Source organism: Rattus rattus, chromosome 7 (genome assembly GCF_011064425.1).
Source record: "Rattus rattus isolate New Zealand chromosome 7, Rrattus_CSIRO_v1, whole genome shotgun sequence".
Lineage (NCBI taxonomy): Eukaryota > Metazoa > Chordata > Mammalia > Rodentia > Muridae > Rattus > Rattus rattus.
Window position 1 is genome coordinate 104,422,050 of NC_046160.1, and position 18,738 is coordinate 104,440,787.

The following is an 18,738-nucleotide window of genomic DNA, read 5'->3' on the forward strand; positions in this document are numbered from 1 at the left end:
GCAGAGCAAAGTCTGAGAAAGGGTGGGACAAGAAACTGATTACAAGTTAGTTCAATCATTCTGTCAGAGGTATGTGGGTTTATAAAATTAGGTAACACTGTTTGGCTATTATTCTGCCATTCCAAGATATTCTGGCAAATTCAGAAAGAGCTATATCCTGTCGTCCTACAAAAATATTACCATATTTTTTAAAGAACAAAAGTAAAAATATAGTGTTTCAGAAAAATAAAGTGTTTCAGAAAGTACTTAGAAATCTGGTATACAACATCTAACTTCATTGTTTCAAGGCCAAGAGCAGACATCTGGGGTCGGCCAGGGCTTTCGTACAGAGTACAAAGATGGATGCAGCTCGCTAAGAAGGTGATATTCTTGCTAAGTAACTAAGTGGCCAAGTGACTAAGAATCCTAGAGAACTAACGCCACTCTTCATTTTACGAATCAGGCAACCAAGCCAAGACAGTGTCAATAATGTGACTAAGTCCCAGAGCTGAGAGCTCATAACTGAATCCTCAGAAATCCAGGCAAATGTCTCATTCTCAAAACGCTAGAATGGCAGAGTAACTGCCAGTGACATCAAGAGTGTGCAAAGAAGTCACACAAGTTATCAGCTGGCAGCCTCGGAACTAATGGAATCTTAACTAGAAAGAGCATCTCACGCCTTAAATCCTGTACAGTCCTCAGAACAAAGGAAAACGTGATCAAGTGTGGTAGCACACTACAGTACTTACAGACACTCAGGAGCCTGAGGCAGGAGATTTGCTAGTTCAACATCTGCCTCAGTTAAGACTGAGATCCTGTCTCAAACTAAAATTGAAGAAGAAAAGGGCAGCTAGAGACGCAACTCAGTAAGTATACAAGGCCTTGAGTTCCTTTCCACTGTTGTGAATAACTTTCTAAACTAAAAGGGATGGACCGGGGAAAGAAAATAAAGACCTGATGGCATATTCAAAACAGCCTGCCACAAAACCAAAAACACATCGAGCATGTGTACTCTCTCAAACTCTGAGGGACGATTCCCCTCCATAAGAAATATACTTACCTAGCGATAGAAGTCATCTGACTAATTTAACCTTTAAAATTGTGCTAATCACACAATGGCAAGGCAGAATTCTATTGCTACAACAGTAAAAGTTGCAAGAAATGTCCATTTTTTAAGACAAGAAAAGTTTATACTAATGATATGCATGTCTAAAGGAAATACTCAAACTGAACTTCTTACAAGTCCATGTTAAAATGCCTGCACACACACACACACACACACACACACACACACACACACAGGAAGGGAGGGAAGGAGGGAGGGAGGGAGAGAAGGAGGGAGGGAGGGACGGGAAAAGCCCATTAATTTATAATTCAAGGATCAAGACATAGTACTGAATTCTAAGTACCGCGCGCTAACCGATTGTGCCACTGGAGCTCCATTACTGCAATTGTAGATATAGATTTGAACACACTCCTTATGCCCCAGAACACTCACTTTTTCCAGGGTTTGACGATTGTAAAGAAGCACAACTTTAATAAAAATATAACAACTTCAAAAATAAAAGAATATGACCAAAATGCTATCTCTTGACATGTGGTTCCACGCCCCGCTTCTCCTTCGGTGTGTCCAGGTGACATTGTACCCTGGGCTGGAAAGGATGAAGTGGAGCCCAGGACACAGGTGGGCTCCGCGGGATCTCGGCCGGGCTGTGAGTGCTGGGAGAGAGGATAGGGGTGGGGGTGTTTCTCTAAGGATTTTACTGTTCCAGCTCTATCAGACAGCTCACACACATACGCACATCATTCAGGGTGAACAAGGGCTATATAAACCTTGGAGAGTAGGAAAGGGTTTTCAGGAGGAATGCCTTATTTGCATGAAGACATGATCCAGGTGCTGGCCTGGCAGATTCTGCTTTGGAGAAAGGAAGTTGAACCTGTAAATTCACCAGGGACTATGTGACATTTCTTAAGTAGAGGATGTGGGGTCACACTTCCCAAATAAGATCAGGTGGATGACGGAGAAGAGGAAGCCCCACTGGAAAGGGATTCCTCCATTCTGTGCAAAGCTCGGGAAGCTGTCCGATCATGATAAAAGCCAACCTTAATATTAATAGCAGGATCTCCCAACATGGACAGGCACAGTGACTCAGACCTGCAACCTCAGGGACTTGAAGACTGAGGCCAGAATCAAAAGTTGAACTCCTGTCCTGTCTACATGACAATCCAAAGCCAGGGAGAGAAAATCAGAGATACTTTGTTTCAAAATGTAAAAAACAAGAAATATTTTTAAAGAACTCTAACAAACTGAGTGTGGTAGTACATGCCTTTACCCACAGCACTCCAGGGAAAGAGGCAGACGGACTCTGGGAGTTCCAGGCCAGCCTGATCCACCTAGAGAGTTCCAGTTCAGCCAGAGCTACATAGTGAGACCCAGCTTCAAAGAGAGAAAGAAATTAAGGGAGGAGGGAGGGAGGAAGGGAAGGTGAGAATAATGGGAAAGAGGAAGGGAGAGAGGAGAGGGAGGGAGGGAGGGAGGGGGGATAAATAGCTGGATGGTAGATTATGGTACATAATGTCTATCATATGCAAAGCCCTGGGTACGCCCTGAGTTCGCCCTGGTATACAGAACGCCATCCATTTATAAAAGTTTCAGAAATACCTTCAGTATCTTAAGAATTTCAAAACTGCCATTTTGTTTGCAATATATTTGTAGCATGAAATTAAAAATAATTTTCACACTTTAACAAAACAAATTTTAAATAAAGTATCTCACGGCCTAAGCCAATGATTAATTTTCAAAAGTAACCACTGTCTTCAGCTGAAAATTAACTTCAATAAGCAAGTGTGAATTTTTTCCATCCTAAGACCATCTTTAAGACATCGTTGGTGGAGGAGAGATAACAAGTAGAAAACACGGGGAACCATAAAGTACTAAAGAGTGAAACGAAAGCCAGTAAGATTTAATTAAAATTTATTGGGAGTATGGCTTATTAAGCTAGAGCCACACATATCAGCCAGGACGCTGTGATGAGGAATATTCTGGTACTCAGGGAAACAGCTGACTCTAGCAGTAAAACCAGACAGTGCACAGCAAATGATAAAACACTCCTGAACCAAAATTGGACCTGTTTATCTACCTGACTCTCTAAAGGGCTCGTATTACCTATGACACTGGTGGCAAGAAGCTAAAGCATGCTACAAAATGCCACCATGTAGAGAAAGCTATTGGTTGTATTAGAATTGTAAAAACAAATTTAGCAAAGCAAAAGTAAATTATTTTTTGGAAACCTTTCTACCGCTTATCACATCATAGCCATTTTGTTCAAAACTAATTGAACACAGATATTACATAATAGTAAATACTGTAAATTCAAAGTATAGCTATATATATATATATATATATATATATGTAGATATTTTTTAAAAAAATAAAGAAAAAAATCCAGTGAGGCGGCTTAGTGAGCAAAAGAACTTACTGAGGAAACATGAGTCAAATCCCTAGAACCAGGGTAAAGGGAAAAGGAGAGAACAGACTTTACAAAGTTACCCTCTGACCTACATACACACATCTACCATGACACATGAACCACATGTACACACATCATGTACACACAGAAAGACATACAATAATAACAAATTAAATAGAAAAGCGATAGCAACTCAGGAAATAAGGCAGAACTTCATAATACAAACTTGAGAGCAACAGTACTGAGAAACGCAGACAGACAGAAGAATTCCTGAACAGCACGAAGTCTACACTCATGCAGCTTCTTCATCCACACAGTCATCACGGTAATAACAGACAGCCTCAGGCTTCAACCAGGGACACGGGACATTTCTGTGACATTTCATATGACATCACATTATACAATTTGCTATCCTGTGCATCCTGTGTCGGCCTCCTAACCAATCTGAGCTCCTTTAAGCCAAAAATGTTACTTCCCTTTGTTGCCTAACAGAATAGCTTAAATACTACTCAATTAACAAATTATTTTCTATTTCTTTGCAAGCATTTCTTTTTTTTTTCTCCATCTTTATTAACTTGGGTATTTCTTATTTACATTTCAATTGTTATTCCCTTTCCCGGTTTCCATGCCAACGTCCACCAACACCCCTCCCCCTACTATATGGGTGGTCCCCTCCCAATCCTCCCCCCATTGCTGCCCTCCCCCAAAGAATCCCGTTCACTGGGGGTTGAGCCATGGCAGGACCAAGGGCTTCCTTCCACTGGTGCTCTTACTAGGCTATTCATTGCTACCTATGAGGTCAGAGTCCAGGGTCAGTCCATGTATAGTCTTTTAGGTAGTGGCTTAGTCCCTGGAAGATCTGGTTGGTTGGCACTGTTGTTCATCTGGGGTCTCGAGCCCCTTCAAGCTCTTTCAGTCCTTTCTCTGATTCCTTCAACGGGGGTCCCGTTCTCAGTTCAGTGGTTTGCTGATGGTATTCACCTATGTATTTGTTGTATTCTGGGTGTGTCTCTCAGGAGAGATCTACAGCAGTTTCCTGTCGGCCTGCACTTCTTTGCTTCATCCATCTTATCTAGTTTGGTGGCTGTATATGTATGGGCCACATGTGGGGCAGGCTCTGAATGGGCGTTCCTTCTGCCTCTGTTCTACACTTTGCCTCCCTATTCCCTGCCAAGGGTATTCTTGTTCCCCTTTTAAAGAAGGAGTGAAGCATTCGCAGGTCCCAAGAATAACAGATCCCGATCATGCAAAAACACCGGCAAGGAGTGAGGAAACAAATCCTTTGAAGCCAAATAACTTCTTGTCTTTCAAAAAGTTTCTTTAGGGTGCTTTGTCACTAATTAATTTTGAACTCTCATGAGGGCATGTGGCTTTTTTGTGGCTATTTGAACAAGCAAAAGAAAGAACACTGGAATTCTACTAAAAGATTGATGTTCTAAAACAAAAATGCAACATTGTGGGCTACATAGACATCCACCCAGTTCCTTCTCTTCTGTGAAGATGCTCTGCATCGTTTCCTCGTAGGGATGGGAGAGGCTACAATCAATAGTGCACCAAGAGTTAGCCTGAGATGCTAAGCCAAACAGCAGAGCTCATAGAAGGACAGACCGCACACCAGAACGCAGTCTGTCTGACCTGGTGCATTCTAAATCCCAGGTGGGAATCGCCCCCACCCACAGCATTGACTTCAACAGGCTTAAAAAGGTATCCAGAAAACAAGCAAGAAAGTAGAAATTCAAACTTAAACTTTCAACCCCCATTTAAGGAAAATTATTCTTGGCTCAGGTCTTTTAGCACCCTCTTCTAAGACAGTATTGAGCAATACAAAGATCACTACCAGCATAATCAAAAGGGGGTGGAGCGTGCATTGGCTATATTCCTAAAAATTAATATTCACAGTTAGAAAAGAGAATACCTTCTAGGGGGTACTTTATGCCTTTGTTATGAGGATCATTCTGTGATTAGTACGTACTTCTCTCAAGCTAAAAGTCTAGAAACAGAAGTAACATTTGATATTTAAAAGTCATGTACTCCTGATGCATTTCGACTTCTGAAACAAAATATGGACAAGAAAACAAACAAATGGAGTTTTAAATAACGCACTCAGAATGAGTGCTGCTTAATTTTCAGAAGAAAAGAGTTACAAGGTATCTCAAAGAATAATATTTGAACACTTAGGCATGTCTTACAAACCACGATCTCTTCCCCTCCCTGTTCCCTGAAAGTACTACTTCTCATAAAAGACAAAGGGGGAGAGGTGGAAGTGAATCACCAAATCTCATAGCTAATGTGTACAACAAAAAATATCTCCTCCTAGTGATGACTAAAATCTGAAGAACATGACTAGGTCATCATCTAACAAGAAAATGACAAGTCAACGAGCACTTTACTTAGCAAAAAGTTAATAGAAACAAGCATGGGCAGCCATTTTATGTTCTCTTAAAGGGTCAACCAAGGTCAGAAAGGCCTAAGTAACATCCAAGCAATCGCTGAAAGGGGTGTGAAGAGAAATCTTCATATGGTGCTGGTTTGTATACCATACCGATCATACACAGGATTACTTGGCCTAATATTTATTGTAGGAATCAGAAGCAACTGCAAGGGATAAAACGACTTACTGAACAGGATTTAAGTGGGACGTGCCCAACATGTTTGCTTTCCTCTCCATGCCTGAAATTATCACCCATGAACTGAAGTGGCAGGCTTTCCAACCAAATCAAGAACTAATACAACTGGCAAACTTGGACTTCCATACGTTTAGAATCAGCCTCTGTGGGGTTCAAAAGGTGGCTGGGTGAGTAAATGTTTGTTCTCCAAGCACAAGAATTTTCTTAATGTTGCCCCTTAGGTGCCAAGGATAGCAGGTCCCAATCATGCAAGAACACAGCAAGGAGCTCAGACATCAGCACCCATGAATAAACTCCAGGTGTGGCAGCATGCCACTGGAACCCCAGCACAGGAAGATGGAGACAAGAAGACTCTTGGAGCAGACATGATGGCGTGCAGACCTTTAATCCAGCGAATGGAGAACACGGGCAGATGGATTTCTATGAGTTCTAGCCCAGTCTGGTCTACATAGTGAGTTACAGGACTACAGAGAAGAGACCCAGTCTCTAAAACACAACAACCAAAGATTCCTGGGGCTTGCTGACTGGCATTCTAGACAGATCAATGGGTTGTACATCAGTCAAGGGAAGACACAAGTAAAAAGAAATAAGGTGGAGAACAATTGAAGCAGATACCCAACATCTGGGCTACATGGACACACACACACACACACACACACACCTCTGAGGAAACTATTGGTATAGAAGACATTGCAGTGGAACAGCGTCTGAGAACAGGTCCAACACCTGTGTTCTAAGTCAGACATAAAGGCTGCTGGTTCTGTGCACCCTGATTCCCTTCAGTTCTCAGCCACAGCTGCACGGGTAAGCGTGGCCTTGGCCTTAACAGTGAATGCTCACCTCACTTCTGCATCCTGGTCTTTTTTTCTCAATAACTGACATAAGTCATCCAAGTGTTGGATAGGTCAATTCTCTGCCAAAGTCAAATGCTACTTTGAAATAAGTTACTCAGTTAAATGTAGATTATTCGAATAACGAATAACAAATAATTTAATTACTGACCATTGAAAAGTATTTTGTTTCTCTTTCATTTCTACCATTGTCACTTGAGCTTGCTGTTTTTAGGCAAAGCAGGAATCTAACAGAAATTCCTTCAAATCTACTTAAAACAATGGTTCTCAGCCTTCCTAATACTGCGACCCTTTAACCTCATGCTCTGGTGACCCCTGGTCACAAAATTATTTTTTTTACAACTATTTTACAACTGTAATTTTGCTAATATTATGAATCTTAATGAAAATATCTGATATGCAGGATAGCTGATATGTGACCCCAAAGAGGCTGTGACCCACAGGTTGAGAACTACTGATTTAGTCTCGGGCATAAGATGTTATTCAGTTAACAAGTGGTGACTATAGCTATTTTCCTACTAACACGGCTTACAAAATACAAAATTTCAAAAATACTTAAATCACCAAAGAAAGAAAATGGTGCGTTTAAAGGAGCCCAAGGCATGAGATAGGAAATGCTGGCAGTCAGGAGAAGCTCACATGATCTCCCTCATTCTCATTCCTCTAGAAAACTTTGAAGTCACGAGCGTCTCCCTACTCCCATCCAGCAGCTGAGCCAAAAGTAGGAGGACGTGATTTTTGCCAAGTAGTGAGTACTGCACACACATCGCACACTCAAATATTTTCCAAAATCAAAACACTGCAATCATAAGCAGATGTCTAAATAGAAACAAACTACAGTTTTTTAACTGACAGATAACACTGAATGTTTTTATTGTGTATCACACATTTAATGCAGTGTACACACATTGCGGACTGATTAAATCGAACTGAGAAATGCGTTACCTCAGTGGTTATCATCGTTGTTGTGAGAGCACTAACTAACGTCTACCCTCTTTACATCTCCAAAGCACAGAAACCTGACCTACTCTTTCACCTCTGACTTCACAGGAACATTTTATAGGTATATTTCAGGTTTTAAGTAGGGTTTTCTAACAAAAATCAATAAATATTTCCATTCCGAAACATGTCAAAGGAAAACATAAAACAGCTGACTGTAGCCACTACGAACGAGAGTCAGTGCCACAAATTCAATGAAAAGGCACAAACATGATTCATTTTCCTGATACTAAATAAAGGAGGAAATGCGCAAAAGTCTGTCTCATCCTCCATCTTCACTGTCTGTATCCACTGCCAGGCAAGCTGTGATGTTTTGTTCAGTTTTAAAGCTCAACACTGAAAACACTCACAAATAGGAATGGCAGGAGTCATTGGCAGGCCCCACTCCTATAAGAAAATTACCCTCACAGTTTTGTCCAACATAGACAAGCCTTACTTTACAAGCGGTTTAAAGAAAGCATTCCGAAGGAACAAAAGCACACCTCTATAAATCACGATGCACCAAGCATACATTCCTATTCCTCGGATGGTTCAACTTGTGATCGCTGAGCATTTCCTGACAGTTTCATTGATGTTAATCTCATCCCCTTAAAGATATAAAGCAAACCATGGTCCTCTAAAGACAACTCAGGACAGCTACTAAAATAAGCAAGTATTCCTTTATATAGCTAAGCATCTCAGAGAAACTCTAACATCTGTAAACAGACCAGAGAAGGTTCCTACTGAGTCTCATAGAATGGCAAGAACAGGATTGGTCACATGCCTCCTACTTCCAAAGGAGACATTGGGCAAGCTGACTCAGTCTTCAGGCGGGGTCCTATAATCTTTTAGGTAATACAAGCTTTGCCTCCAGTCCATTGCTGCCTAAGAAACTGAACGATGCTAGCACATGGCCTTTGTGATACATAAGACTGACAAGCCTGAAGGACTTTAAAGGAGAAAGGTGAAATAATGGTGGTCAGGACCACTTGCTTCCTCTAAGTATGGGTAGTTCGAGGAAGAAGTATATCTAATGATCCTAGTTAGAATACACAAGAATGTATGTATGTGGGGAGGGGGGTTGGTGTGTGTGTGTGTGTGTGTCTGTGTGTGTGTCTCGGTGTGGGGGAGGGGTGTGGGGGTGTGGGTGTAAGTGTGTGTACTATAAAAACATATAATTTCTTGTATAGCTGAAATAAAAGTAATCCGTAAAGAAAATCACTAACACTGAAAATAAATGTGCTTCTCATGTTCGTTTTAATATCTAAACATAATCATCTACGTTTTCACCATTTTTCTCATTGGTTATAAATACATCTGTGGATGGAAAGATGGTTCAGACATTAAAGGCTAGGCTCACAACCAAAAAGATAAATATATTTGCATCAACTACTGGATATGTTATTTAACAATATGGCTACAATGTACAAATTAAGGAAAAAGGCAATGCATACAATATAACTATAATAATCTATTAAATACTGTCAGGATTTTAAGTGCTCAATTATTTTGAAAATATTGTACAAGCATGTTGAACATTAAAATCCATCTTAATACACATCACAATCTACACAATTACTTTGAAACCTCTAATAGCATCATTCGTCTACTTCTACCTATTAGAATATGACTTTTAAAATTAAATCAGACACAGATCTGCATACTGCAACATTTTATGAACATATCTCAAAATCCTATTATTTTTGATACACATCAAGATTACAATCCCATAAAACAAATTAAACTTTGAAAAAGTTAATTCCTTTCAAAAAAGTAAGAAGCTTAACAAAGTCTGAAATGTATGTGCATAATAGCATCATTTATGTAATACTACAATTCAAAGTACCTATTTAGAATATGTCCACTTTTGCGTAAATTAAATCAGACACAGATCTGCATCAATGCAACATCTTATGCTACTCCTGAAACTATGACAAAAGGAATATATCTCAGATACAGTGAACACTATTAGGAATTTTGAGACAAATTTCCACAGTTTAGAATCAGATTACCATCAATAAAGGCTAAATCCTTTTATGAAACCACAATGGAAGCTCAAACTAATTTTCCCATAAAACAGATTTTTGTTGTCTTATATTTAGTTACTTATGAAATAGTGCATTATATGCAACTTTACCATGTGTCAGTTTACACATAAAAGAAAGTTAATTCTGTCTTCTTTTTTTTTTTTTTTTATTTTTTTTTTTTTATTTATTTTTTTTATTAACTTGAATATTTCTTATATACATTTCGAAAGTGTTATTCCTTTTCCGGGTTCCGGGCAAACATCCCCTTCCTCCCCCCTTCCTTATGGGAATTGCCGCCCCCCCCGACAGTCTAGTTCACTGGGGGTTCAGTCTTGGCAGGACCCAGGGCTTCCCCTTCCACTGGTGCTCTTACTAGGATATTCATTGCTACCTATGAGGTCAGAGTCCAGGGTCAGTCCATGTATAATCTTTAGGTAGTGGCTTAGTCCCTGGAAGCTCTGGTTGCTTGGCATTGTTGTACATATGGGGTCTCAAGCCCCTTCAAGCTCTTCCAGTTCTTTCTCTGATTCCTTCAACGGGGATCCTATTCTCAGTTCAGTGGTTTGCTGCTGGCATTCGCCTCTGTATTTGCTGTATTCTGGCTGTGTCTCTCAGGAGCGATCTACATCCGGATCCTGTCGGTCTGCACTTCTTTGCTTCATCCATCTTGTCTAATTGGGTGGCTGTATATGTATGGGCCACATGTGGGGCAGGCTCTGAATGGGTGTTCCTTCAGTCTCTGTTTTAATCTTTGCCTCTCTCTTCCCTGCCAAGGGTATTCTTGTTCCCCTTTTTAAAGAAGGAGTGACATTCACATTTTGATCATCCGTCTTGAGTTTCATTTGTTCTAGGCATCTAGGTAATTCAAGCATTTGGGCAAATAGCCACTTATCAGTGAGTGCATACCATGTATGTCTTTCTGTGATTGGGTTAGCCACCAGGATGATATTTTCCAGTTCCAACCATTTGCCTACAATTTTTAAAGTCGTTGTTTTTGATAGCTGAGTAATATTCCATTGTGATGTACCACATTTTCTGTATCCATTCCTCTGTTGAAGGGCATCTGGTTCTTTCCAGCTTCACTATTATAAATAAGGCTCATGAACATAGTGGAGCACGTGTCTTTTTTTATATGTTGGGGCATCTTTGGGTATATGCCCAGAGAGGTATAGCTGGATCCTCAGGCAGTTCAATGTCCAATTTTCTGAGGAACCTCAGACTGATTTCCAGAATGGTTGTACCAGTCTGCAACCCCACCATCAATGGAGGAGGTTCCTCTTTCTCCACATCCTCGCCAGCATTTGCTGTCACCTGAGTTTTTGATCTTAGCCATTCTCACTGGTGTGAGGTGAAATCTCAGGGTTGTTTTGATTTGCATTTCCCTGATGACTAAAGATGTTGAACATTTCTTTAGGTGTTTCTCAGCCATTCGGCATTCCTCAGCTGTGAATTCTTTGTTTAGCTCTGAACCCCATTTTTTAATAGGGTTATTTGTTTCCCTGCGGTCTAACTTTTTGAGTTCTTTGTATATTTTGGATATAAGGCCTCTATCTGTTGTAGGATTGGTAAAGATCTTTTCCCAATCTGTTGGTTGCCGTTTTGTCCTAACCACAGTGTCCTTTGCCTTACAGAAGCTTTGTAGTTTTATGAGATCCCATTTGTCGATTCTTGATCTTAGAGCATAAGCCATTGGTGTTTTGTTCAGGAAATTTTTTCCAGTGCCCATGTGTTCCAGATGCTTCCCTAGTTTTTCTTCTATTAGTTTGAGTGTGTCTGGTTTGATGTGGAGGTCCTTGATCCACTTGGACTTAAACTTTGTACAGGGTGATAAGCATGGATCATCTGCATTCTTCTACATGTTGACCTCCAGTTGAACCAGCACCATTTGCTGAAAATGCCATCTTTTTTTCCATTGATGGTTTGGCTCCTTTGTCAAAAAAATCAAGGACCATAGGTGTGTGGGTTCATTTCTGGGTCTTCAATTCTATTCCATTGGTCCTATCTGTCTGTCTCTGTACCAATACCATGCAGTTTTATCACTATTGCTCTGTAATACTGTTGAGTTCAGGGATAGTGATTCCCCTGAAGTCCTTTTTATGGTTGAGGATAGTTTTAGCTATCCTGGGTTTTTTTGTTATTCCAGATGAATTTGCAAATTGTTCTGTCTAACTCTTTGAAGAATTGGATTGGTATTTTTGATGGGGATTGCATTGAATCTGTAGATCGCTTTTGGTAAAATGGCCATTTTACTATATTAATCCTGCCAATCCATGAGCATGGGAGATCTTTCCATCTTCTGAGGTCTTCTTCAATTTCTTTTCTTCAGAGTCTTGAAGTTCTTGTTGTACAAATCTTTACTTGCTTGGTTAAAGTCACACCGAGGTACTTTATATTATTTGGGTCTATTATGAAGGGTGTCGCTTCCCTAATTTCTTTCTCGCTTGTTTCTCTTTTTTGTGTAGAGGAAGGCTACTGATTTATTTGAGTTAATTTTATACCCAGCCACTTTGCTGAAGTTGTTTATCAGCTTTAGTAGTTCTCTTGCAGGAACTTTTGGGATCACTTAAATATACTATCATATCATCTGCAAATAGTGATATTTTGACTTCTTCTTTTCCGATCTGTATCCCCTGACCTCCTTTTTGTTGTCTGATTGCTCTGGCTAGAACTTCAAGAACTATATTGAATAAGTAGGGAGAGAGGGGCAGCCTTGTCTAGTCCCTGATTTTAGTGGGATTGCTTCAAGTTTCTCCATTTAGTTTAATGTTAGCCACTGGTTTGCTGTATATGGCTTTTACTATGTTTAGGTATGGGCCTTGAATTCCTATTCTTTCCAGAACTTTTATCATGAAGGGGTGTTGAATTTTGTCAAATGCTTTCTCAGAATCTAATGAAATGATCATGTGGTTTTGTTCTTTCAGTTTGTTTATATAATGGATCATGTTGATGGTTTTCCGTATATTAACCCATCCCTGCATGCCTGGGATGAAGCCTACTTGATCATGGTGGATGATTGTTTTGATGTGCTCTTGGATTCGGTTTGCCAGAATTTTGTTGAGTATTTTTGCGTCGATGTTCTTAAGGGAAATTGGTCTGAAGTTCTCTTTCTCTGTTGGGTCTTTGTGTGGTTTAGGTATAAGAATAATTGTGGCTTCATAGAAGGAGTTCGGTAGTGCTCCATCTGTTTCAATTTTGTGGAATAGTTTGGATAATATTGGTATGAGGTCTTCTATGAAGGTCTGATAGAATTCTGCACTAAACCCGTCTGGACCTGGGCTCTTTTTGGTTGGGAGACCTTTAATGACTGCTTCTATTTCCTTAACTGTCCATCCATCTAGCTCATTAACACTACACCCTCAAACGCTTGTGATTGGATTGCCAGTTCTGTCAGACAGTATCAACTCTGTGAACCAGGTTTCAAGTCATCAACACTGTAGTTCTAAACTTTTCATCAGCAAAATCCTATGGCTTTATTAAATGAAAGCAGATGACTCCTCTTCCCCCTCCTCCCCCCTCTTCCCCCTCATAATCATCCTCCCTCTCCTCCTCCTCCTCATCATCATGTCACTGGGAAAATTAGCAGCAATGTGTTGTGGTTTGAATAAAAATGGCCCCTAGCTACTCATTTGTTTGACCGCTTGGACCCCAGTTGGTGAACTTTTGGGAAATATAAGCAGATATGGAGTCGTTGGAAGAAATGTGTGACTGGGAGTGAGCTTTGAAGTTTCAAAAGCACACATCTAGTCCAGCCTAGTTGTCTGCCTCCTGCCTGAGGATCAGGCTGTCAGCTCTCAGACAATGCTCCAGTGCCCTTGTGTACTGCCCTGCTCCCGGTCATGATGATCATCGACTGATCTACTCCAAAACTCTAAGCAAGCCCCTACTTGAATGCTTTCTTTTAAAACTCCATCAGCCATAGTCTCTCTTCACAACAACAGAGCAGGACCTGGGCTGGCTAGTTTTATGTCACCTGAACAGAAGCTAGAGCCACTGGAAAGGAGGGAACTCAACTGAAAGAATGGCTCCGTAGGGTCCTGCTGTACGGTGTCTTCTTAATTACTGATTAATGGGGGGCCTAGATCGGGTGATGCCATCCCTGGGCTGGTATCCTGGGTTCTATAAGAGAGCAGGTTGAACAAGCCATAAGAGCAAGCCAGCAAGCAGCACCCCTCCATGGCTTCTGTATCCGCTGCTGCCTCCAGCCTCTTGCCCTATTTGAGTTCCTGTCCTGACTCCCACGGATGATGAACAGTGATGTGGAAGCCTAAGCCAGTCCCCAGGTTGCTTGTGGTAGTGGTGTTTCATCACAGTATTGATAACCCTAAGACAGTTACTAAGACACAGTCTATTACTATATGCTGATAAGTTGATTGCTTGGTTGAATCATTAATCAGCAAGTATTGGAAGCTTAGCAAAAACAAAACAATAATGCCAGTTAATAATGCCATTAATATATCAGACATGAAATGCTGAACCCAGTACTTTATATGCATTTTCATAAATTCTTACAAGGAATAAAGGTATTATTATAATCTTCTACAAGCAAAACGGAGGCTTGAGTTTTAGGAAACTTATAAAAAGACACACAACTCCAAAAAAAAAAAAAGAGTTCAAACTCATTTATCCAACCTCCTAATGCTACCTCTCACAGAGAAAACCCTCTCTGTAGGATACAATATAATAATATTACAATTTATTCCAGTCTTTACTAAGGAAGTTAATCAAAATATATAAACATATATACCACAAATATTAAATATAATGCAAGCTGTGTTGTATGAAGCCCTTCAGATTCATGGGTTCCAATTCATATTCAACAGAGAAAATAATAGAAAAGAAATATATCCATACCAAACATGTCCAGATGTTTTTCCTGTCATTGTTTCCTAAGTACTGGCATATGACCATATGCACCTATGTGTTATACATAATGTAAAGATAACTTAGAGTACATGAGAGGATTATACTTAGATCCCGTGCATACGCTATGCCAGATTTTTACAAGGGACTGGAGTATGTGAAGATTTCGTGTTTTGGAGGGGAACCTGCAACTAATTTCCTACCACCAAGGAAAATATATTTCATATGTGTCCTTTATTTTAAAGTATTAAGACCATCTTCACTCTGCACTGGAACACACAGAATTTGACTAAGTCGAATATTCCAAATCCAAAAATTCAAAATCTGAAATTAAATTCACACTTTTGAGCACAGCAAGAAGCTAACCTCGTGCAATAGTTTGCAATCAAAACACCATTAAGACAAAAGAATGCAAAACTGCTTTCAGATTCTACATGTAAGAATTATAGAAAATGAATGACTCCTGTGTTTGGACTTTGCTCCTGTTCTCAAGGTACCTAATTATGTCCATGCAATTACTCAAAAATTCAGAAATTCAAAAATCAGAAACACTCTGGCACCAAACACTTCCAAAAACTGGATACTGTGTACACAGTTCTACCAAGTAAAAGGGTCAGTCACAGAACTGTGTCTCATCTGTATCCTGGCCTGGGCACCGTGCCTGAGTACATGCTCAATACACGGCAACATGACTCCATCGTTGACTCTACAAACTTGGTTCTATTTCTGTGACTCTGTGACATGCACATCTGAACCATCACCAACAGAAGCGGGTAAGACACACTCGTGATAAATAGAGAACAGTGGACTTAACATTTTCAACTGACTACATTTAAATATTTCAAAGATTTATTTTTTTATAAATATGTTTAGACATATGGATGTGCTGTAACATGTGTGGGTGTCTATGGAGGTCAGAGGTGTTAGGTGTCCTAGGGGATACAGGTAGTTTGTGAGTATGCTGATATAGGTGAAGGGAACCAAACTAGGGTCCTGAGGAAGAGCACCAAACATTCTTTTTTTTTTTTTTTTGGTTCTTTTTTTCGGAGCTGGGGACCGAACCCAGGGCCTTGTGCTTCGTAGGTAAGCGCTCTACCACTGAGGGAAATCCCCAGCCCCGAGCACCAAACATTCTTAACCTCTGAGCTATCTCTCTAGCCCATTGGCAATGTTTCTTAAATGCAGGTAAGAAAATATTTAACACAATATTGCAGATAATATTTTAGTTGTGGGAAAGGTAGCATCATATCCACAGCAACAACACACTGACTATGGATACATTAAACATGTCCAGTAGTAGAGACAAGCAAAGCAGAGTAGGGCACGACAGTAAACACAGCTGGTAAGCACGCAAGCCTGGAATCCCGGCACCCAGGAGGCTGAGATGGGAGGAGACAGGGAGAGGGAGAGGGAGAGAGACAGACAGACAGACAGACACACACAGACAGAGACACAGAGAGAGACAGAGAGAGACAGAGACACAGAGACAGAGATAGACAGAGAGACAGGGAAAGACAGGGAGGGAGAGGGAGAGAGAGACAGAGTCAGAGACAGGGAGGGAGGGAGGGAGGGAGGGAGAGAGAAGAGGAGGAGGGAGAAGGAGGGGAAGTGGGAAAAGGAGGGGAACGAAAAAGAGGAAGGAAATGGGAAAGAGGAGGGGAAGGAGGAATGTTGGGGACAGAGAAAGGACATGGAGGTAGGCAGGCAAGAGACTACCCTGAAATTACTAAATTTAAACATATTTCATTTCAAATTCTAAACTAACTTCAACCTTGCCTCTGAAGGTAAGTAAGAAAAGCCTAGTAATTGAAAGGCCTAGTAAGAGATTTAAAACAACTGTATTAGACTGTGATTGGTTGAAATGATAAAGCTCAGAGCATTCAAATGAACTATCTTTTTCCCTGGCACCGATATCACTTTCCTAAGGACCCAGTGTACTGATTGTTAAATGGCACACATAAAATACACTTTAAACGGGAGCTCTCTAAATCAGAGTCCTTTACCCTTTTACCTTTGCTTCCAGTTCCTCCTTCAGACTCTGGTATTTTAGCTTCAGTTTCTTGTTCTCATTCTCATTCTGGGTTAATTCCTCCGCCAGTTTCTCGCACTTGGATTTCAACTTCTCTAGCTGACCGAGATGGGCTTTAGCCACTTTCTTATCTTCCAAGCTTTCTGCCTGATGGAAAGACAAGGAGAAGAGAAAGCTGACCAGCTGCAGCCAACTGGTCCAAAACATAACCCATACTGCAGCGACGGGGAAAGAGCTGCAAGGCTTCCGTGCTCTCGTTCCTGCACAGAAAACAAACACAAAGCACGTGCTCTGGGCATGCGTTCAATACATCCCAAACGCTTGCTAGGTGACAGGTACCACCATCCGGTGCTGAAGACGGCAGATGGGAACTATAAAGACATACGAGCAAACAGTAAATGTGACATCATGGAGCAAAGTGTTTCCCAGGTATTTTGGCAAAACAAAGACTCACTGATGAGCAAGGCAGGCCTTACTGGAGGCGATCCCCATAGAGATGCTTCAAGATGGCGCTTTGGGATGGCTGGTTTCCTCATCTACAAAAGAGGGGCCTAACCTTCTTCCCTCCTGGATGTTAGCAAAGACTCCCAAGCTTTTCACGTAATGGAATATAGGTTCTACTACTATAGGACATAAAAGCACAGTATGAATGAGTTGTCCTCCACCAAAAGTGTAATAAAAATCCCTTCTGATCTATATTTATTTGGATATAACCAAACTTAGCATTTTTTTTCATTTCTTTTTGCGATTATAATTTAACTATGTTTCACCCTTCCCTTTCCTCTCCAAACCTCCCATAACACCTCCTCAATCCACATTGATGTGGAAACACAAAGACCAAGGAGAGCCAAGAGTGTACAGGAAGTGTCACCATACAGGACTGCAAGCCTCAGCAACAGCCTTACCTCCTTTATCTTCTCAACGACCTGAGCAGGGAGGGGCTGCTACTGCCCTATTGACTCCTGTTTTGAACTCAAGCCACCAGAAACTAGTAGCTTATGCAGATAAAAGCATGCAGCGGACCTGAACCCAGCAATTCTTCCTCACACCCGCATTCTCAACAGGAGCACGGCTGTAAGGCTTTAAAAGCACTGAGCACAAGCGTCGGGCTGGACGACACACACGTACCACTCACCAACAGTCAAGCAGCAGTCTCATGAAATCGTTTACAATCCGTTCTAATACCTAAAGTGTAGGCGCTTTCTTTTCCTTTGTGGTTGGGGCTAGACGTATGAATACACGCGCACACTAGGCAAAGGCTCTACCTGAGTTAATGGTGGCCCTGCCTCCTGCATTATGATGTCTATTACACATGGTTAATTAGGTACCTAGGTACACAATCATTGGGAACAAATTCCTGAGAGAAGTTTTGAGAGTTTTAAACAAAATCTATATTTTATTTACCCCACAAAATTCAGCTAAGACCACATGCCACTTTGAATTAACAAAGGAATTGATTTTTTTTTATGAGCAATCCTGTATTCACAGGACCAAAATAAATTTACAAAATAAAGTCTCTCATCAGGAAAATTGCTCAATTACAATTTTAAGTTTCAGTAGACTGCTTTTTACTTTACTTTATGCCCTATAAAAAAGCTGAGGGGAATGGGAAAGCTCTCCTGAAGGTCAATGGCTCCTAGAGCCTGCTCCCGGCCCTCAGTAGACAGCATGCTCCGCCCCCTCCCACTCTATCCCTGCCCAGCCATGCCTCATTTGAAATCAGGCAAGACTAAGACATCTACACCACTAAACTTGCAAAATTCTGTTAGAGGGTTTTCTTCCACTCAGAGCCTATTTTTAAAGATACCAATTCTTAATCTCCCTAACACTTTACCTATTTAATGGCTTTTTTAAAAATTATATCAGCGTTTCATTTGAGGATTTGCAAAGTGTGTTCAGAATAAGCAAGCAGTATAA

At 40.8% G+C, this 18,738-nt stretch overlaps 1 protein-coding gene across 1 annotated transcript in view; it reads right to left on the reverse strand.

The window, feature by feature from the left end:
- The window catches only part of Cep128 (centrosomal protein 128), a 348,062-nt gene that overhangs the window by 211,459 nt on the left and 117,865 nt on the right, over positions 1-18,738 (reverse strand). The window contains exon 17 of the mRNA XM_032908227.1: positions 16,804-16,968. Coding sequence (XP_032764118.1) covers positions 16,804-16,968 — 165 coding nt within the window. The remainder of the gene's footprint in view (positions 1-16,803; positions 16,969-18,738) is intronic.